The following is a 21,769-nucleotide window of genomic DNA, read 5'->3' on the forward strand; positions in this document are numbered from 1 at the left end:
ACTGCGATTGGTAGACTGCGGGTTTTATGCGTTCCTAACAACAAACGAAACCACAGTAAAAGTACTGAAAAAATTTAAGAAGTCTCTCAGAGCATCTCCAATTTTCTTTTCTTTTTTTAAATATATTTACACCTCCCTGTACGATTTTCTTCGTTACTACAATAATTAGAACTTCTTTAAATGCTACTTTAATGCTTAAACATTGATTATAAGCGAATAGAATTTTATTTCACTTTTAAAGAAAGGAATATCATTTCTTTTGAAGTCTGACTCACACAGGGAGGGGATAAGATAATCTGCATCCCGCATAAAGATCCGCAGTCTAATGATTAGTATGTTCACTTATTAGTTATTCCTAGGACGGCGGTGCCAGGGTGCATCTTTTCGGTTTCGGACATTCACATCTCGATTTCCAATTTAATTTGACAACTGCCGAAAAATACGTTTAAAAAAGTTCACGACTAACAAGTGATCCTGAGTATGATCAACCATACAGTCATCTAGGTCCGCCCTCCGAGGGTCACACGAACACCCTGTACACGATTAGCGTGTAAAAGTTAATGTATAAATAATATATATATATACAAGTTGTATTGTAAAAAAAAAGAAGTGTATGTCTCTGTATCTCAACAGACTAACATCTCGACTTTCGACAGGAAGATGCTCGCTAGGCAGGGGACCATCAGCCACTGGGGAATGGGTCTCGGTTTATCAGTGGACGATGCATCTGGGACCTCAGCCTTCAGCATCAGCGCCGAGATTTTCTTGTCGCTGATCACCTTCAGCGTGTCCGAAAGAGTCTTATTCATATTGGACGAGAACTTTTCCCATTCCTTAGGCGGGACGCCAGCTGGTGGCTCCAAAATTGATAGTTTATCCTTGGTCTGGAACAGGGCTCTCAGCATGTTCGCAGCAGAAACCTTGCTCTCGTTCTTGATGCTTTCAACAAGCTCCTGGACTGTCAGATTGAACCGTTTCTGAAAACTGCTCCAATCGGTCGTAGCATTTAATCCACCCTGAGCAATCATACTCTTCAGGGACTCGATCTCGTTCCGCAGGTCCGCGAAGGATTTATTGAACATCTCGTGAACCTCGTCAAGGTTCATTTTGTCGGTAGAATTCGCTTGGTTCAGCAGGTTCGTCAAGGTGTCGTTGATCTGCTTTTTGAAAGCGATCCATTCATCAGGAGGAACAAGAGGCTTGATGAACTTGGTATAATCGAATTTGGTCGGGTCTCCATTCTTCGGGGCAGCTTGGAGATTAGGTTTATTGCTGGTCTTTAATTGATCGATCTCCGCAGCCCATTCTGCCTTCATATTAGCGATTTCGTCCTTGAGCTTCGCGAAATCGTTGGCAGTGGAGTCTTTGAATGCTGCCCAGCCAACAGGATCAGGAGTAACAGGTTTCTTGCTCTGGATATCCTGGATGATTTTAGTCAGGGAGTCATTGATCTGAGCCCTGAAGTCCAGCCAATCGTTGGTTAAATTAGCCAGCTGATTATTGTCGAATTTAGCTGCTCCAAGATTGGAACTTTCAGATTTATTCACGGAAGACAGTGTAGCTAGCTCCATTGGCGACTGTGTGGTCCTGAAAGCTGAGAAACTCTTCATGACTTCGTCCCTGTACGTAGCCCAAGCAGGATCACCTGGAGGAGGCATCCTGTCCTTTATCTTCTTCAAGGCATCGTTAACAGTCTTGATGGTATCGGCTTTGTAGCTCAGCCAATCTTCGTCGGCGTCTTTTGGTCCAATTGCTGACTCCTTCGGAGGCTTTTGGGTGTCTATTTTGTCTCTAAAAGCGGAGAATCGATCGTTGATGTCAGCTCCATAGTTTGCCCAAGCTGGATCACCTGGAGGAGGCATGTTCTTTCCAATGTCCATGATGGCGTCGTCTATGGAAGACGTTATGTCATCTTTGAAATTCTTCCAGTCGAAGATCGCTGGGATCATCGAGTCCTGAAGACTGTTATTTCGAGGCAGTGATGCGGTTCCTCCTACTGACAGCTTCAGCAAGGTCTTCGGAGCAAGATCAGTCTTCATAGAAGCTACTTGAGCCTTCAGATCAGCGAACTGATTGACAATGTCCTTTTTAAACGCGATCCACTTGGCAGCAGAGGCTGGACCACTGCCCATAGAGGATATAGAGTCATTCAATGACTTCACCAAGTCGGTCCTGAAAGTGAGCCAGTCTTGGTAGACGTTCATTGGAGCTGCTGCTCGCAGGATGAAGCTGTCTGGGTACATCGAAGACTTCTCCTTTGGTACTGGAGAATCTGTTTCAGGTTTAGGAGGATGAAGAGTGGACACTTGGTTTCTTAGATCAGAGAATGTGTTGTTGATGTAGTTCTTGAAGGCTGCCCAGTCTGTGTCCAAGGTTGCCGATGCTCTGGTGTCGTTTATGTACGTCACTACGTCTTTGATCGTGTTGTTGATGCTGTCTTTGAACGCTGTCCAGTTGACTGGCGTGAACGTTGCTCCTAGGAATGGCGTTTTCGTCTTGTCTTCTCGCCAGGCGTCGAATGTGGGGGTTGGAATGTCCTCGCAGGAGAGCATGGGATTCTCGGGACTTATGGCTCTCATCACTTCAGCCTGAGTCTGGGACACTCCGTCGGAACAGTCGCAGATCAGCCTGGCCAGTGATGACTTTCGCAGCTCTTGTAGCTGGTCTGTAACCATACAGGACAATTTAAAGTCAGCTGATTACACTTACCAGTGGACGATGAAATTATTAGAACATGAAGGCTAGCTGAACAAATCGAGAACGAATCGCGCCTCACCTTCGGTGAACGAATGAATCTGCCCAGGTGTCTCGTACCAAAACCGATCCCCCTTCTGCAGCCTAACGAACTGATCAGCGATCAGACAATTAAAAGTAGGTCCAACAATTCCGTCAGCCTTAGGCAGCTCAGCCAGAGCCCCGGTATAAAGATCCACATCATGAACGGACTCGTATAACCCTGAAATATCCTGCAGGGTCTGTGGATCCACGTGTCCCTCAAGATCAGAGAAACTCTTCACCTTGCCTAGACCACAATACTCTCTCCACTTAGTATACCCAGGCAGCCCATGGTCCCTGCCTCTTTGAATATTTAAGGACACCAGATCCAACCCACAGGGCACAGTCACGTTGCTCATGGGGTCCTCAAATAGATGATTGGTCAGCTGAGAAGTGACATGAGTGGACGTCATTTGGATAACGTTGTCAGTAGCTGAGGTGACTGAACTCTTCACTCCACCCTCGGCATACAGACTATAGGGATTAAACAGCATTCTGTGGAGCTCTATGTAGGATGAAGTGCCTCGTTGCTCGTCAGTCACTCTCATCAACCCAGGTAGCAAAGTGTGAGCGAACCTGAAGGCTGCCGAAGCGAAACTGTTGGCTATACTAGGGTCTACATCAGGGTCCTGAGGGTTCGAGGCTCTGTACCCTGATTTGAGAGGTCTCAGGTCTCTCAAGGTCACTTCTGTGTCTCCCAGCACGATTGGTAGGAACTCCTGGTAGGTGATGTGCTGCATCTGTGCACCGACTATGCGTCGAGTCTCTTGATATAGTCTTTCATCGTCCCAGGTAGGGTTGATCTGAGCTAATTGATCTGCGATTTTGTTGTGCTGCCTCGCCCAGAGAAGGTGCATCGTTGTTAAATGAAGATTCTCGTTAGCTCTGGCATCGCCTGCTGCGAAACAGTAACGTCCTCTCAGTCTCTCCGTCTCACGATTGCACCCGTCGTTGGGATTTTTGCTGGGAGGTAGCAATGTGCGATTGTCAGGAGTCGTTTGCATCATCAGACGACCGCCTGAGAATGAACGCAGGCTGCGAGCTACGCCAATGTCGGATCCATAGATCGTCGATCCGTCGATGAACGCTGTGACCTGTGAGAATGAGTGATTTATTAGTTTAGGTATCGTTTAATTGCTTAACAATCTCTTGATGATAGTGTTTCAATCTTTTAGTCTCAGATGGTGATTTATATCGTTAAAAATATTGTCCAGAATTTTTTTTTAATTCTTGATATCATGTTCGGGTTGGTTGAGGCAAAAATTATTAGTATGTCAATTATATTAAATCATCTGGTTTGGAAGTTAATGGAAAGCCTCCTAATAGGCTTCCCACCAGTCAAAGTGTTAAAAGAATGGCAAAATTGATTCGAAGTTGCACGTTCGCTCGATTCACCGAATGGTATCGCTGTCTATCGAATAACAATGGCTGCGTCGATATTATCGCGACCCTAATGAGCTTAATTAATCGACTGCTCGTCGCTCTAATGATCAAACTGCGGGCCTTTGTGCGGGCGTTCATTGAAATTCGAAGAAGTCGGTGATATTCCCAAATTAATGAGAGTCTGTACAGGAAATGTATTTTTAACATTTTGACTAACAGATGTTTGTCAAAACAGAGACAATTTTAATATAATTTATTGAAGTCCGGACAAAGATTTATCAAATCTGTCACTAGGTGGACAGAAAAGGAGTTTAAATTCACACAAACAACTTTTCCCTAATTAATACCTGGTTTAGCTGCTGCCTGGGACCAAGTTTGCACTGCGGTGCAGGAGCAGATCTAACAAACTCCATGCAGGTCCTCCCAGTGACATCGAAAACAGGGTCCCCGGAAGCTACAGGAACCGGAAAACACTCGGGATGTCCCACAGAGGGTGGACAGCAGGAGATAGAACTGCCATTAATGCCCTGACTGATGGCAGTGGCGGTGATATCATGATCCAAGAACTGTCCATAAACGGCCATCATCACGGTGAAATGAGGATTGGTGCTGGGCGAAGGTTTATGGACCTTCAGACTGACTTCCCTGGCAGAAGGTAGTTCCTCGCCAGCCGAAGACTTCCTAGGAGCCTCTAGGCCGTCGGAGTAACTCGGAGGAAGCACACGCCTGAACGGTGTCATGGTTGCACCTTGCTGCATCTGCCTGTTGCAACTTCCGTCGAACGTTCTGTATTTATTCAACGGACAATCTGGCTCTGTCAAATGTTTGCAGACACCTTCCGGCACCCATCCACCGTCGAAGAAGCTGCCAACAGCTGACGATTCTCCCAGGATCGATCTTGTATTCTCGATCTTCTTGGTGGCTGCCATTTCACCGATGGCAGCTAAAGCTAGCGTTCTGACGCTGCTGCACGTGCTGACAGCGTATCGATGCCTCGAAGCTGGTGACGGTGATGGCAACGGAGATGTCAACGCAGTTGCATCGGCGAAAAGTCGTTCATTTATCGCCTGGCGACCAGCTTCCAAGCCTTCTTTAAACTCATCGTTGGTTAGGACAGGTGGAGCCAAGTTCTTGTCGCTCACATGGATCGAATTAGCGTTCGGCAGGAACGCTGGATTGTTATAAAGGGTGTAGGGTCCTGAATCTGGTGCAAAACCTAGTCTTAGAGACCCTGTCAGGTTTGGCAATGTTGATGTTGTTAGGTTCAGAGAGTTCAAATTGTCCATCGCGTCCTGGTTCACCGAGTAGCTCACTGCTACTATCAACGCCATTGTGAAGATCGCTCTGCAAGAAGAGAATGCTGGGAATTAGCGTTTTTGTACTCTTTATTGTGGGGTGGCAGGTGGGGTTGAAAATCAGCGCAATGATAGGTTCCTTTTCCTTCATTCTTACCTTCCCTAGATCCCTTTCCTTCCCTACTTTCCCTGAGTCCCTTCCCTAGATTCCTAGTAGTGTCCCTTCCCTATATGTGCACGTTTAGTTTCCTTGCATTAAAATTATTGTAAGCAACAAATAATTAAAATCTATTTAAGAATTGTTAACTATAGACTCTCTCAACAGTATAAACAAAAACGTGTTGCATGGAAACACTCCTATCACTTCAAAAAAATAAAATAATTTTCTGTCCCTTCAAAAAATTCATCCCTGAACAGATTAAAGAATAACACACATTTTTGTTGTGAGTGTGTTATTCTTTAATCTGTTCAAGATGCAATTTGAAAAAATAGGAAGATCAAAAATCCCTCACACATTTAGTAAGAACATCGGCAATGATTTCGCAAACAGTGGTACATTTAAAAATAAGAAGTATATTTTCTCATAGTCCTGCTTCTCGACCGAGTGCACGTTTGGCATTTCCAGCAATGCACCACTATGTTTTCTCGACGCATCCCGCCCTGACAGGAACAAGTCCCGGCGGCGAGGACTTTGCCAATCGAGCGCGGATTCCGATTAAATGGCAATATTTCTTAGGTACTGTCGCAACGTTGGGCAACCATGCGGCCGCTATACAATTACGCGTGTAATCAAGGCCGGCGTCACGTAATCAGCCTACGCGCGAGACGACGCAGTCTCGACGCCGCTCGCCTAAGCGACCTGTAAGCGAATTACGACGACACGCTCCGGACCCGCAAATACAATAAGAACGAACTGTTGTTCCTAATACTTGTCATCCGATGACCCGGGAAACCCTCGAACGACGACGAAAACGCGTGGACAGCAACGACATTTTCAACGCGATTTCTCCTGATCCCCGTCGATCTAGAGATCGTTGCGATCCGCGCGCACGCTATGTTCCTTGATATTTCATCACGAGCAACGCCCGGACGTAACCGCAACCCAGAAACCGCAATGTCTCCACGTTCCCCCCTAGACACTTCAGTTCTGGTTTCTAAAAGAACCTGTTTCGTGTTGTTTATACTGGCCGAAACTGGACTGGTGCACCTCGGGAAACGAGATGGAAATTCTGCATCCCTCCATCAAGAACTAGTTGTCAATAACAAAAGACTTCGGCGGAGGAATAATCTTAACCGCTGGCATATATTATTTTTCTTTAATTTTATTGAAAGTATGAATTGCTGGATTAATGCGTTATTAAGTAACAAACACGAGTACTAATTACAGACAAAAGAAATTCATCGAAAACCTGTTCCTTCGGCAGAACGCACTTCATCATCGTTTTCAATAAACAATTATCCAACACCATTGTTCGGAATTTTTCTTACTAAATCGGTGCAATGTTAACGTCCAAAGAATGTCAGTTGCAATCAATTAAAACAATTAAAAGAGTTAGAAAATTAATGATTCTTGTGGACCATAGCCACTTTTATCCATCTCTGGAATAAATGGATCGTTTAAAAATTCACATCTAAAACTGTAAAATTTATACATAACGAAGAACTGCAGTCTAATCGATGTTCACGTGCGAGAGACAGCTAAATTAATTAATGTAATTCGCGAATCACACCTGTATTCAATTTATGCATCATTTTAAACAACCCTGGTCCACATCCAACTGAACAAATTTCTAAAACAATTTCGCCACAAAATCATCTCCAAAATCTCGACAATCCCAAATCAAAAACCCCAAAAATTATCCTCATTTTTACAGGCCCGTTCTTTCGACAAAAATCTATAACCTGAAGCATTTAGCACCGTTCCAGACAATCACACGTCACAGTGGATCACAATTTCCTTTCGCAACGATCACCGATCGCGACATGTTACGCGAGAAAGCCGGACGATCGGGGAGATCGGTACGGACGGGACGGAAAACTCACGTCGCGACGGTGTACGCGACGCATCTTAGCTGCAATTTCTGCCTCCTCCGATGGGAATAGAACGGATAAGAGTCGCGGACGTAATACACCCTGGCTGGCTTGTCGCCGGTCAACGAGGTCGTCTCCGTCGACGGCATTCTCTCTTCTTGTTCGTCTCTTCTTCCCTGCCCGCGATCTAGCCGCGAACGGACTGACGCGATCATCGGGGCTGACGCTCGACACCGGCCGATAAATTTACGTAAGTATAAGCTTACGGTGGGGAATGGATATACAGGCATTTTTTTCCAGCCAGTTAACATGGCGATCTTCAACGTGTATTTATAAACCGAGATCGCGTTCCTTCGAGCATCTCCGCCGCGATCGACACTATCCTGATCCTTGAACTTCGAGATCCGATTAAAGAGAATCGTTTGGCCCGGGGAAATCCTACTTCGAACTTTGCTAAATTTTGATAATGTTCCACAGATGTTTTCGAAATGCAAGCTTGAATTGTTACGAGCCCCCATAGTGATTTGTACTGCGAGAAAATGGGTCCTGATGGTTGCTTTTATGCAGAAATAAAGAAAATTCATTTTATCAAATTTCATTTTATCAAATTTAGAAATGTTCTGAAAATGTTTCATAGATGACATTTTCATAGTGATTTGTAGGATGAACATCAAGAAATTATAAATGAATGGCATTTATAGTGCAACAGATAAATGTATATGATATATATGATTGTGCCGGGAATTGAATACTATTTTTTGCTGTTAGGATTTTGTAGATGATGAATTTTGAAATGCATGATATCGATATGAGAGGGAGATTAGAGGAGAGAGATATTGCAGATATTGTTTGCCCGGTCCGTTAACGATGACTTGATTAATGCGTCGTTTCACGCAGCCAGATTTATTAATGTCTGTTTCTCTCGCAGCTAGCGAGTGCTACGCAACAAGCCTTCCAGTTGGAATTATATAAACATGCTTTGTCCCAGACGCATATTTTTAATGCGCCCGTACAACAACACCGTTTGTCAACGCTTCTGCGCAAATCGGATTAGTGCAGGTAATGCGTTCGTATCGAGTGTTCCTTAATTGCCAATCTCGTTGCGCTATTGTTGCAAACATTTAAACGTTCCAGCTACCGTGTCTTTCCACGTCGGGAACACATATTGAATTTGCGATCGCTAGACAACAATGTTTTATCTTCCTCTCAAGCCAACATACGATCCACCATAAATACAATAACTAGCCGAAAGACTAAGCTAAATAACATTTAAAATCGCACCAAGATACGTACTGAATATTAAGTAAAATTAATTCGAAACTGCTAAATGAAAAGTAATAAAAGCTGCTCTACGAGAACAGCTGCACGCAAAATGGCCGCGAGACAAATACTCAACGATACAACAGAACTTCTGGCAACACTCAAAATCACTGAACTATTGCTAAAACAAAAACCACAAATCATAGATATACTGTGCATTTTATGCATTTATGGCAGAAACTAGTCGGGACATTTTAAGACAGTAAAAAGATTAACAAAATTTCAGAATATGGTCGAAATATCGTCTTCGACTTGTTAAAATTGTTCAAGAAGAAAAAAAAAGAACTTATACGGTTACTATTTTGAAAACAATTTTTAATCATTAACTACTCTACAACTCCAGAAACACAACTTCTCCTAAAATTGATCCAATATTGCTACCAAAAGGAAATAAAAGCTATCTACAATGGTAGAAATACGTTCCCCAAAGTGTCTTCGAGCGTCTACAAAATGTCATCACCGTCAGACAACATTTATTCCGTTGCAAATCGTTTTTACTTTAATAGCAGCTTTAATCCACCAGAAAAGGGTGTATTAGTCTCTCTAAGATCAAGTGCAAGGGACTCACATCAAAGTGGCGCAAACGCAGCATTGGAACTGCCTGATCCTCGACTTCCTGGTCCTCAGGAGGCTCGCAAACTCCACGTAATCGGGTGAGTCCAAGGGCCTCGTAAGCGAGGTCCTTTCTGTGACCCGTCTTATTCCTTGCATTGTGCGCGCATCGACCGTCGAAGCAAAACTGTCAGGCGGATAATCTGTGAGCCGTATCGGAGATCGTGGATCGTCGATCGTCGACTGGCGTCGATCTTCCCCGTCTGCTCGACTCTGACTCGGCTTACCTGCAGGTATATTACCGGAAACCGAGTCGGATCGCGAATGACTTCCGGTCCCGCGGTCGTTGGACTCCTCTGTGTCACCGGAAGTTTGCGCAAAGATGGCGTCCAAATCACCAAAACCACGTAGACACTATTGTTGACAGCTGGACAGTTTATTTAACTGTTGCTACTACCTCTGACAGAAAATATCCAATCAGCTTCGCGATTTTAGTGGAACGGATTTTATGCATTTATGACTACAATGGATGGATGTAATTTCTGTTTGCTTAAAATTTGTAAAAATCACCAAAGTGGGAAATAAATTCCTAGTTGATCTGCAGTCTATTAGCGAGCTATGTAATTTGCAATTAACTTTGTAGTTTGATTTTTACAGTGGGTTGGAAAAATTGTTGAATATTGTATTCAGCACACTTCAATTTCTTTGTATCGTTCCGGAGAGACAATAAATAAATATAGTTTGATTAATATCAGTCAATTAGAATATCTATAAATCTATCGAATGAATCTTTAAAATTCTTGAAATCTTTGCAACCTGCTTTGTTGGAACAGCTCCAGGCTCTCAGGTGTCTGTACCCAGACCAAAAAAGAAAGATGGACTCTCCTGCACTACACTGTTGCCAATTATGATCGTCCGTGGCAGAACGAAGAGGAAAAGTGTCACAACCGGTCAGTCGAGATAACAGCAAGGCCCACAGTCGAAGATGCCGACAATTAATACGGGATTACACCTAAATCAACGGTCCCATGGGGAACACGAGGACACCGAGTCATCTCGAACACCTTGACAAGCCGTTATCGAGACTGAATCGCACCTCCACACTCTCGATCACCGACTGGTTCGAGTTATATAAGAAGAATCGAGGATCGACGGCCGGATAGGTAATGAAACACGAGCCGTCGCCTCGCGTTTTTATCCTGCGGTGCCGGAGCGACGCTGAGAAGCTTTCGACTATTACAGAGGATCATCGACACTTTCGAGACGGCTGCAGGATTGATAGAGATCCCGAGGGAACCTGGGGAGCACCTCCCAGGTGACAGTACCAGATTGAGGCTTTGCGCGGACAATAAATAACAAATTGCGAATCTTGTTCGGAAACAGTAAATAATAATGTTGTTACAGTGCCACATAAGCTACATATATAGAGTCCTTTGACACAGTTACTTGAATACAGAAGGTCGACTGTATAAAAATATTTGAAGATGCACATGAATTACCATTAAGCCTGGAAAAGAGCCCGGTTCAAAACTCGAGGCATAATCGCAGACATGGTTCACGTTGCCGGCAATGAACAGAATTTAATACACCGTCGGCTGGTGGAAAGCTAATACCGGAAAACCCGATATGAAAAGTCCGCGATACAGAGGTGATATCGCCACGTGCGTTACGCAGTCGTCACGTGATAATCAACGTGTACAAGGTGGACCAACCCGACGATAGGCCGATCACCCTGGCCCGGTAATTGCGAAAGTGAACTGCACTCGTTACACATTTTCAGCCGCACGTGCGTGCCCTTAATGAATAATCGATAGCGACGGATCCTCCCGTAGCGAAGACACGCCGGCAACACGTCGGTCGCGACAGTTCCATGGTGATTTGTGGAGACGCGACTGATCCCGCCGTTAAAACCTCACTGGCCGTTGCAGGGGTCGACGTTCAGGTGTTACAGCGTGCCTCTTTTTACCTTATAACGTATGGACGTGTAACGTAATACCTGGCGCAAGATCGGGAAGGGGCTTCCGACCCTGCCGGGCTTCGCTCGCGCATAAATCGCTGCGAATTCGCACTGTAAAGACCTCTCTGTCGCTGTAATTTACGTACCGATGCGATCTGTGCTTATTATGCAAGCTGGTCAACAGTCCAGCATTGTTTTTACTTTTATGCCGAGGCATAGTTCAAAGTACAGAGAGATTGATTTTCTATAAGCAATTGGGTGAAGGGGTTGCAACCCCCACAAAATAAATAGAACTAATCACTGTGTTCCCGCCACAGGAGAAATTGGAGAAGAGGGGACAAATCGTTTCTTTCGGTAATAAACGTTTATTTGTAGATCGAAAGATCTCCTCAATCGGTGCAGCAGAACGTGTATCTTTTGGGGGCGCGTAGCTCGAGCCATTGTTCCTGGTTCGGCACGTACATTTCCGCAGGCATGCGTTCCAATCCAGGTGATTCCGGGGATCCGCGCTCGTTCGTTCTGGTAACTGAAAAGTCGAGTGAAAAGGAGCAAGCGTAAATAATATTTCATGGTTATAGTTCGGAGAAGCTGCAGGCTTGTCGTGATTTCGACGCCAGAATATGCCAACGATATTTTTCCCCATTTCCAAAGCTTTAAAAAATGATTGACGCTAGGTCGCCTGATCCTAGCCGTATCATACCGAGTCGTTTTTTCATCGAGATCGTCTCTCCAGGATGTCTCAAGAGAAGCCGGCCAACTCCCTCGCAACGTCGCAGGACCTCGTTCTTCAGGAGATGGTTTCTCACCTCCTGCGAAATTATCGAGCAACTCGTGACCCATTTCGACACGTACGCGAAGTCCGTGAGTAACTGCGACGCCCCGTACTCGCTGGAACATATTTCCGTGACTTATGGCACCCGATAAATCGCGCCACACCGAAGAGTATGCTTCGGGGATGACGATGTAGCAAAGTATTGTCTGCCGCGAGCAGGCCAATTTCTGAGATCAGTCGATAAAGCAAAACGGATATGTTTCTCTCTTCAACGGGACCGGCCTGTCTTCTTCAGCGTCTCGCGAGCTGGTCTCGCGCTATCATCATTTTTCCGCTCATGGAGATCTTGCTACATCGTCGTCTTTGAGGAGCCCGATCCGTTTCGTTCCGATTCGAACAGAATCATCGGGATTTACCTGAATTTAATTCGATGCAGGTATATGTAGTCGAGCCACGCCTCGCACATAATTCTGAGGATCATGCTCGACGTCTCGTGGTCCTCGATAACCTCCAGCACCGGGAGCAGAACCTTTTCTGTGGAACGCACGCCCTTTTAGCGAAGAGAAAAGCTTCGGGGGATAGTTTTAAAGGGCTTTCCTACCGAAGTACGTTTCTACGTAGAGGCTAGCTGCTGCTGGTGCCACGCTGCTTCCACGTCGCCAGTAGCTAGGCCTTGGGAAACACATGTGCAGGTTTGCTAGGCTGACCACGCGACAGATCTTGGCGAGGGTGGCTATGCACTCGGTGGAACACTTCTGAAAATGCAAAACACAAAAGTGAACAGAATCAGAAACCTGTAGGGACAAAATTAGAAACAAATTTGGAGGATGGTCGGGAATGACCATGCTTGACTCACTATAGAAATGAAAATTGTTCGTATCAACAGTTAGGGGACGAAAGGTGTAAGATTCAGTAGTAAAATGCATAGAACTTTCCAAGCAACGTCACGTTTTACCTGTAGCAATGCCACGTTGACGTTGACTTCAGACACGATTTTCGCCCTCATCTTCCCGCAGACGTACACCTGAACGCTGACAGAGTCTGTAGACAATTCGTTCGTGTGATCAGCGTGCTAAAACGAGAGACCATCGGCTGTGGTGATTGAAGGAAAAATTCGTGAATGATTCGCGTGCACGGATGGGAATACTTTTAAGTAAGAAAGCTCCTCGAGGCAGTTTGGTATATCACCCTTGACGAGTAAAAAGAACACGCTCAGCTCCCATGTGTGGGCGATAATCTTCGCTTCCTGCACGATCCACAATCTAACAGTGTGCACGGAATGATCTAGTCGATGGAGGACCACGATCTGCTCCGATAAAGGCAGCTCCATCAACGGGGCGCCGATCACCCATTCGCCACCTGCCTCGCATTCGTTGCTCAGCCTGACCAGCAGCTGGAACAACTCTGCGAACTTTTGGCCCGTGTCTGTACCCTGCAAAGAGTCTCCTAAGTTTCAAAACTGTAGCTATATTTCATTTTATTCCAGTTTTGCGACCGACCTCTGCAGGTGAGGCTCTGGACTGACACTGAAAAGCGGATGTGTAGGCGAGTCTGAACAGTTGGTCCCAAGCAGTGATGGTGGCGTGGTAGCCTAGAGCGTCGCAGAGATTCTGCAGCGCTGGTCTTACAGTCTGTGGCACTGAAAATTCAAGAAGTATCTTCCTAAGTATCGAATTCCTACCCCAACCATTTTTCTGAAGTCTCTACCGCGATTTCTCTGGACAAATAGATGCAACCAGTCCTTCAGATGCTGTGCCCCGTGACTGTGATGGGTAGCAAGCGCTTCTGGGGACCACCACAAGATCACATGATCCAGGATCCCAGACAAAGCGCCCCACGCCACTTCCTGATAATAGTTTTTCACCTTCTTCATCGCGCTGCCCCTCAGTCTCTTCTCACCTGCATATTTACCTGAATATTTATTCATTCATCTCGATAGATTATGGAATCGTATCATTACGAAAGTCTGCTAATTCCTTGCTCTACGATATTGAGTAAGTCTCATGGATAGACTGCGGATTTTTGTGCAAAATGAAAATTGTCTGCATTAAGTTCATTTGTTTTACTAATGATTGTAATAAGCTGGAAATAATACAACAATATCTTAATATTCTTCAAATGTTTTGCGTTACCCGTTTTTGCCAAAAATTGCATAAAACCCGCAGTCTACTTATTATTCTTTGCAGGTAATAATTGTTCATCCCGTGGATAACAAATGTGGTCTTCATATTGTGAATCTAACAATTTGATCACCCTGCTATTAAAGTTCTACTTCTAATTCTACAATCAATATAAGTGTTCCCCCGCTTCCAGGAGATTATAAACGATAAAGAGGGTCTAGTCACTGCAGATGCAAGAAGCTAATGGGGTTTTCATTGATTGCACTGCAACGTGGAGAAGGGGAACGATTTCTGAAATCTGTGCGGAACCTTTGACAGTCTTGAGGGCGTCGTTTCCCAACAAACGCGGCGAAACATCTTGCGCAACGTTCAACAGCCTGAGGACCTGCTCGTTCTGAGTATTGACCAGAGTCTGGATGCTCTCGACGTTCGACATCTCCATCTCGGTTCTCGATGAAGTGCTCTCGATCGGTGGCGTCAAGTGTCTCGTGAGAGCCCTGTAAATCAATTCTTCGTGAACGCCGGGACTCGATGCCGAAGGAACAATAAAGAAGATTGCTTTCACAGGGTCCTCCGAACCGGTAGATCTCGATACTCGAATTCTCGGAGACGTCGCCGTCCCCGGTTTCCGTGGTTGCCGCGTCCAGGTTCTCGCGGGGCTCGTAATTCGCCAACAGACAGTCGATCAGCTCGTGACAGGAATCCTCTGCCCTATTTTTCGCTAGGATCTGAAACCATTTCGGTCACGTCAATTACTATCTCCAATTAGCGCTCCTCTAGAGACTATTGCTACACAGGGAATTCATACGTTTCCTCATTAAAAAGCTCGTTAATACAGTTTGAAACCAAAGCGCTCATCAAGATAGGAGCCTGATCTGATCTGCTGAAGATTAAGGAATTTTTACGAATTTGTTCTGAGCAATGCATTGAACCGATCTATTTGAAATTGTAGGGACCATTTACCACACTATTGAAGTAAATAAAAAAGTATTTCTGGTTCAAAAAAGGTGCAAATAATCTCGCTATAGTGACTTCAGGCTCCCCTTTGAACAATGAAAACAATTCTGCAAAGGTGTCTGCCTGCAAAATCCGTGTGACAGACATCTTCTTCAGCGGTTCAAGCATCTGAGGGCTGTCGTTGTGAAAGACGTTCGTCGACGGGTCCGACACGTCGATGTCCATGTCCAGGATGTCGTTGTAAACGTTCACCAATCTAGAATGATGAGAAACTTTCAAGAGAAGTAACAGTTTTCTTTCATAATCGTGACAGAGCTTCAGAGCGACGATGAAAACCGATGTTCCCACCTGAAGACGATCCTGAGCAGCTCCTCGCTCCTGCAATCGACCATCTCGTTGATCAAATTCCGGCTGAACCGAGCGAGCACGTTCAGCTTCCGCTTCATCGACGTCAGAAAATAGCGCATCTTGTACTTGTATATCGGATGCAGGCTCAGGGTCTCCGAACAGATCGATTTGTATCCGTTCGTCACCTCCTCCACGTCGTTTGCGACACCATTGTAGACCTGCACGCAGATCAGACTATTCAGACCAGATGTCACACTTTTATTTAAAGTGCCATAAAATCGTAAGAAAAAGGCGCAGGTCAATTCTTTAGATGTCATTGTAAAGAGGAAACTCCACTTTACAAGATCACATTGAAATAAATATGACAACAGAACTATTTGAATTATAAACAAATTTTTTGCCCCGCTCGAGGTTCGTTTCAATTTCTAAAATTGTCGAAAGGGAACATGATCATTCATTCTCCTTCATTTACCAGTTAAAATGCATCTCGGAAAGAGCATCAGGATATAAAAGTACAGATTTCGATCTTTGGAAAGAGCACAGGCAGAATGTGGTAAGATTTTTTTGCCCGAAGTTACAGGGGTTCAAAGAGCGACGATTTTTCGTTTAGATTATTCTGCGGACTGGATCGTGGAAACAAGGACAGGGGAATGAAGCGTTCAATTCTCCAGCAAGACAGCGTAATCGAAGAGACGAGCATATTCACGGATCGAGGGGGCGGATTGAGAGACGGACCGGATAATTTTAACAATCGAGCGGCCCGCGCAGATCCGGTTTGATAATGAGAAACTAAACTGTGCGCCGGGAACTTGCCGCGGCGGAAGTTAGTTTCGCACCTCCAGATCACAAGCCTGAACGTCTGTAATGTCCCGGATGATTAAGGCTATGCATTCCGCGAGGTTGCCCATTCTGTCGTCGAGCAAGGACGACTCGGCGAACCATTTCTCCAGGACACCGCCCGGAAGTGGCAGCCACTTGCTGATGTTTGCTCTGTAATTGTTATCCATGCGGCCCCCAACGTATTCCCGCAGCTTCCGGTGCACGATCGAGTTCACCGGACCATCCTCTCGGCATTGGTCCCTTCAAACTTCTGCTGGCAAATCTTCCGTTTAACCATCCATATTGTTAATAATATCATTATTACTAAAACTACCGAGCACTGAGACGACTGATGTATATTGCTTTACAATAATGACAAGATTTCATTCATTCAGACCTCTTACAATTGATATCATACGTTCCTTAATTAATCCGTCCTTCCTTAATTAATTCCGTAATTTATCCTGGGATTAGTGTATGTTCTTCAAAATGAAGATTCACCCATTTTCTGTTTTCACCTAATGCCTAGTTGCAATTTGATTCTAGAATCTGTTTAATGTTCTTGTTAATAAGCAACAAGATATTTATAAATTTATTTACATTTGAGGCATAAAAGTATAGAGGAATGTGAGGCAAGGTGGGAACGCTAAGAATTTTGTAGCCTACAAAAAATATTACATACATATCTAACATCCGTTTATCGAAATGTACTAAAATAATTTTGCAAAACTTAACGCAAAAAGTACAAAAGAAATCATTTTAAACTTAATGTCAGTGTATTCAGATTAATCGAATATCTTTGTATGTTTGCGATTAAATTTCGTAAGCGCATGAATAAATTTATTGAAAGATTTCCTAGCTGATAATATAAAAAATATAATACAACTGAGAATGATCACCTACCTCCTGATGCTGAAAAGATGGCAGAAAATAAAATCGCAATCGTTTCAAATAGAAGAATGGCCGCAAAACGCGTAGGGGATGTAATGAACAAATTCTAGTTATTAGTGTCGTGCACAATTTAACTGAATTTATTTTTCCGTATATGCCCACTGATACAGAAGCACAACAATGTGAAATAATAAATCTTTCCCTAATCTTGCCCCATCTTCCCCTAAGTTAAAACTACGAAGTCCAGTGTAACTAAACGTCGTAGAAAATTTTATTGGATTTACATGAGAATGTTTATATGAATCAAAAGCGGACGAAATATAATCTCTAATTGTAAGTGCACCTCTCCTATCCGAACACCTCAGTCCATTGTCAATAAATCGACCACTATCCTCGACGACATAGTACACTAATAAAAACGAATATGAACCGATTAAGAGACCTAATTTGGCGAAGGAACACGGTGCTGGCAAGTCAACAATCATACTAATCTCCACGGAGACGCCTGACGCATGGCAACGTTCTACTCTGCGACGCAAGCTGGTCTATCACTATGTTGGTATACAGGGATGGCATGAGCTGCTATTCACCGTGATTTTACACAGTAGTTCGTGATTTTCCTGATCGCTTCTGATTGGCGGAAAGCATAACTGTTCTTTTCGCAAATCACAGAGACATAATCTGTATGTTCTATATTAACGACATCAAACCACAATTGCGAGTTACATCAGTTACATCGCACAAAGTAAAGGAATAACGAGGAATAATGATATATATATATATAGAAATTATATGCATTCTGTGACGATGACCAATCAAATATCATTACAGATTTTTCAATTTCGCGTGCACGGAACAGTAAAAAATTGTTCATTTTTTAAAATATATCAATGGAGCTTCGAATGTTTATAATTGCCTGGTTTCATTATCTAATAAGTATTCTTCGGTATCAATCGACAATAATGAAATTATCTGTGCAAAAAAAATTCACTTCGCTTCCTATTGAAATGTTCAATGTATTGAGCACCGAAGATTGTGTATGTTCTACTATATGATAATATGTCAATGACGCATCACCATTATCAGCTATCAGCTGACGAATTCAAAAACAATACCTCAGCCTGAGTGCTGCACCTCAACGTGAAACTATCGCTGGCGCAGTTAAACTGGACAAGCAGTCAAAAATATTTGGCCGTGTGAAATGTATAGAACCTCCATCGCTGTGTATTAAATATTGTGTGGTGTGTATAGATAACCTGCCGTTAATTGTGGCTGACAAGTTTTACAGTGACGGATGGAAACATGGGTAAACGTTTTTCTTTGACTTTAGAGGCGCCGCGCTTCTCGTTCGTTCGTGCATAAACATCTTCATACTTGTAGGTAATTCCGACAGTAAACAAGAAGAAAAACATAGTAAATCGAAGGCTCAAGCGACAATAGTTCCAACAGTTCGAACGGTTCGAACAGTTCCAACAGCTTCGACAGTTCCAACAGTTTCGACAGTTCGAACAGTTTCGACAGTTCCAACAGTTCCAACAGTTTCGACAGTTCCAACAGTTCCAACAGTTTCGACAGTTCCAACAGTTCCAACAGTTCCAACAGGCCGGTCAAATCCAACTGTTCCAATAGTTCCATTTGTTGCTCTGCCTCAGCCATTTTTAACGCTGGACGACTTTTTCGAAAATTGGCACTTGTGGAAACAGAATTTCTTACAGTACAAAGCATCCAAAGAAGGATCCACTCAAACAGACTGGGAGAACACCCTTTTGAACCTAATGGGTCCGATTGGACAGGAGATTTTTACCTTGATCAAGGCTGCATACCAAAGAGGGAATCTAGAATCGTTACTCCGACTCTTTGACGAATATTCTGTATTCGCTGCGAAGAGGAGGCTGCCTCGTGAAAGCATTTATGAATACATGGATGATCTACAGGTACAGAGAACCCGAACTTTTTAAAACTGTTCTACGAGCATCTAGCAGTTTTATAGTCGTTTTTTTTCAGACAATCGTCAGAAACAAGGGACTGCAGCATGGAGAAGATGTAATCAGACATAGAATTTTGGCAGAGATCAACAAGTCTGAATTTACCAGTGCTGCGAAGAAGCTTATACCAACATTTGTATTTTCATCTGCATATAACACCTTGACAATGAAGCAGATTGCATTCCTCTGGGATTTTTACATCTCGAAAAAGAATTGCAGAAAATGTGGGAATGAGCATGGTCCAAACAACTGTCCAGCAATTGGCAAACAATGTCAGAAGTGCAGTAAATTCGATCATTACAACAGAAGATGCCCACATGCCTTCACCTTCGATTGCAAATACTGTGGAGGCATGCACAAATTCAAACATTGTCCTGCTTACAATGAAACTTGTACCAAGTGTAACAGACTGCACCATTTCTATTGGAAGTGTCAGGCCGTGGAAGTATTGCAATGCCGCTTCTGTGGTTTGACCCACACTGCTGATAGATCAACGTGTCCAGCAAAGAACACGTTCTGCATATATTGCAACTTGAAAGGACATTTCAGCTCTAGGTGCCATAAAAGACCACAACCTGGAAGAATTTAGTCTACCAGAAGAAATCGTGTAACAAAATAGCAAATGACACTTTATTGAGTGGTATACATATAGAACAACCATATATGTTACTCTGTTTTTATATATATCTATATGTACAATACAATTTATATTTTAAATACTAACAGAAAGTGTTACGGAGCTTTCTCCTGCACGAAACGTTTCTTTTCCCTTTTCATTTTTTCCCATTGAGACTGTAACATATTGTTTTGTCCCTCGGTACGGTAATACCTAAAGCACAGAAAGATGTTTATAGATAAATGTTTTTAAAATTAGGCAGAGGTTCTAGTAATTCTTATGCCACTTACTGACGGTATTCTGAACGTGCTGTTGCAATTAATAAGGTCATTATGTTCCATGTACCAACAATATCATGTATAGGTACCAAGTGAGTAGTCTCAAGCACGTGTTCAGATCCCATAAGAGTTAAGATACCATATACTTTAAAGACAGTGTATTTTTCCTAACAAAGAGATGGTATAGTTCTGTGGTACATTTTAAATGGAATATATGTTTGTCCATAAATATGGTACAGTCGAACCACGATAACCCAAACCTCAAGGAAGGGAAAAAATCTTTGAGTTATAGGGATTCCACTGTATTTTATAAATTGATAGCTTGTTCCGACACAACTTTTATCAGCCCTTGTGCAATATGAAATTTGCAGTGTTAAGGATAATTCTTACCCATACAGCGTAATGGACATTATTCGAGTTCTTAATGTATATGTCCCTGAGACTTAGGTTGTTAAAATAAATTGATATCTTCGAATTATTTCCAGGTGTCAGAGACAAGAGAGTAGCAGATTTCTCCGTTTTCGGAACAAGTTCTCCCAAAGTTTGGACTCTTTTAATACCATTCTCTTGGTGATCATCGAAAGAACAGTGTATGGAGATGCCCTCGACCAACATGGGAATGTACGGAATGTCATTGTACAACAGGTTGTTACGCATTCCCAAAGAAATCCGCCAATTTTCACAACATTCCGCACTCATTTTCCGGCTTTTCTCTGCTTATATTGAAGACTCGTTGCTTGTATCAGATAGGAACTGCTTGTACGTGCTTGTACGACAGAAATGTTTATGTTTTTATGTCCTCCTTTTTCGCAGTGCCTTCTACGGACAAGTTCCAAACTTGTTCGTAAAACGCGTTAGGTACCGCCACAGTCGGCAACATATTGTCAATATGTTCTTGGAGCACCGACGAGATATATATCACGTCGGTGCTTGGAGTATAATCAATTTTAAATATATCTCTGTAGGAATTTTTGAACTTTTGAGGTCTCAAATGAAAGCTGGGAACCCGCACTTTACAATAAATTAAATTAGGTTTACAAGAAAATTGGAAAACATGTCGAAAAATCGATAAACTGGACCAGAACCTGCATCATCTTTTTAGCCTGGACCAGAACCTGCATCATCTTACCTACATCATTAGCAACGGAATCTAAATAATGCCAGACTGGATGCTACTTCTATGTTAAAAGAGAGTCTCCTATGTGGGCTCTGATCTAGACTAAAAGATGATGCAGGTTCTAATACAGGCTAAAAAGATGATGCAGGTCACCGACGAGATATTTAGAAAGACTTTCAGCCCCCGTGTTAAACTGCGAGTCTCAAAGTGGGTCCCAGGTGGGTACTGGGAGCGGTCGGTAACGGCCCTAATCACCGACGAGAATATATATCTCGTCGGTGCCCCAATCACCGACGAGATTCTCGTCGGTGACCTCGTCTCTGCTTATATACAGTTTAGTTTAGAAAAGGTTATCTTCTGTCGATAATTTTGACTAACAGTTTCAGCGTTTTGCCGCTACGTGTAATGGCGCTAAATTTATATTTTACGGAGCAGATGATTCGTGCCGCTTTATACATTATGCTTTACGGCAAAAGCGGCACGTATTTATGAAAAGTTTAAATAAAAATATTAATTCCTGACAAATTACATGTTTATTCGAAACTAGTGTTGC

At 43.4% G+C, this 21,769-nt stretch overlaps 4 protein-coding genes across 6 annotated transcripts; 1 reads left to right on the top strand and 3 right to left on the bottom strand.

Annotated features, from left to right (window-relative positions):
* Positions 1-121: 121 nt before the first annotated feature.
* Positions 122-10,403, bottom strand: LOC143358378 (uncharacterized). 3 transcript variants are annotated; one of them, XM_076795477.1, is made up of 5 exons: positions 10,173-10,403; positions 9,373-9,815; positions 4,506-5,502; positions 2,777-3,869; positions 122-2,665 (listed from the first exon to the last, which is right to left on the bottom strand). In XM_076795477.1, the coding sequence occupies exons 2-5, from the start codon at positions 9,513-9,515 to the stop codon at positions 627-629; spliced, it is 4,272 nt and encodes a 1,423-aa protein (XP_076651592.1). In that variant the 5' UTR covers positions 9,516-9,815; positions 10,173-10,403; the 3' UTR covers positions 122-626. The 3 variants fall into 3 exon arrangements, with proteins under 3 accessions (XP_076651592.1, XP_076651591.1, XP_076651593.1); XM_076795476.1 differs by lacking the exons at positions 9,373-9,815; positions 10,173-10,403 and adding an exon at positions 7,497-7,697; XM_076795478.1 differs by lacking the exons at positions 9,373-9,815; positions 10,173-10,403 and adding an exon at positions 5,611-5,696.
* A 1,298-nt stretch (positions 10,404-11,701) lies between these two features.
* LOC143358465 (coiled-coil domain-containing protein 142) lies at positions 11,702-17,321 on the bottom strand. The gene is made up of 14 exons (XM_076795639.1): positions 17,233-17,321; positions 16,347-16,600; positions 15,511-15,728; positions 15,286-15,418; positions 14,785-14,933; positions 14,515-14,702; positions 13,793-13,984; positions 13,585-13,724; positions 13,233-13,517; positions 13,041-13,157; positions 12,687-12,840; positions 12,502-12,619; positions 12,014-12,201; positions 11,702-11,839 (listed from the first exon to the last, which is right to left on the bottom strand). Exons 2-14 carry the CDS (start codon positions 16,515-16,517, stop codon positions 11,703-11,705), a joined length of 2,190 nt encoding a protein of 729 aa, XP_076651754.1. The 5' UTR covers positions 16,518-16,600; positions 17,233-17,321; the 3' UTR covers position 11,702.
* A 971-nt stretch (positions 17,322-18,292) lies between these two features.
* Positions 18,293-19,965, top strand: LOC143357868 (uncharacterized). Its single transcript, XM_076794513.1, has 3 exons — positions 18,293-18,526; positions 18,601-19,154; positions 19,225-19,965. The coding sequence occupies exons 1-3, from the start codon at positions 18,523-18,525 to the stop codon at positions 19,792-19,794; spliced, it is 1,128 nt and encodes a 375-aa protein (XP_076650628.1). The 5' UTR covers positions 18,293-18,522; the 3' UTR covers positions 19,795-19,965.
* On the bottom strand, positions 19,899-20,913 carry LOC143357871 (uncharacterized). Its single transcript, XM_076794514.1, has 3 exons — positions 20,490-20,913; positions 20,112-20,266; positions 19,899-20,034 (listed from the first exon to the last, which is right to left on the bottom strand). Exons 1-3 carry the CDS (start codon positions 20,796-20,798, stop codon positions 19,938-19,940), a joined length of 561 nt encoding a protein of 186 aa, XP_076650629.1. The 5' UTR covers positions 20,799-20,913; the 3' UTR covers positions 19,899-19,937.
* Between the last annotated feature and the right edge of the window lie 856 nt (positions 20,914-21,769).

The sequence above is a fragment of the Halictus rubicundus genome, chromosome 10 (genome assembly GCF_050948215.1).
Source record: "Halictus rubicundus isolate RS-2024b chromosome 10, iyHalRubi1_principal, whole genome shotgun sequence".
NCBI classification, from domain to species: domain Eukaryota; kingdom Metazoa; phylum Arthropoda; class Insecta; order Hymenoptera; family Halictidae; genus Halictus; species Halictus rubicundus.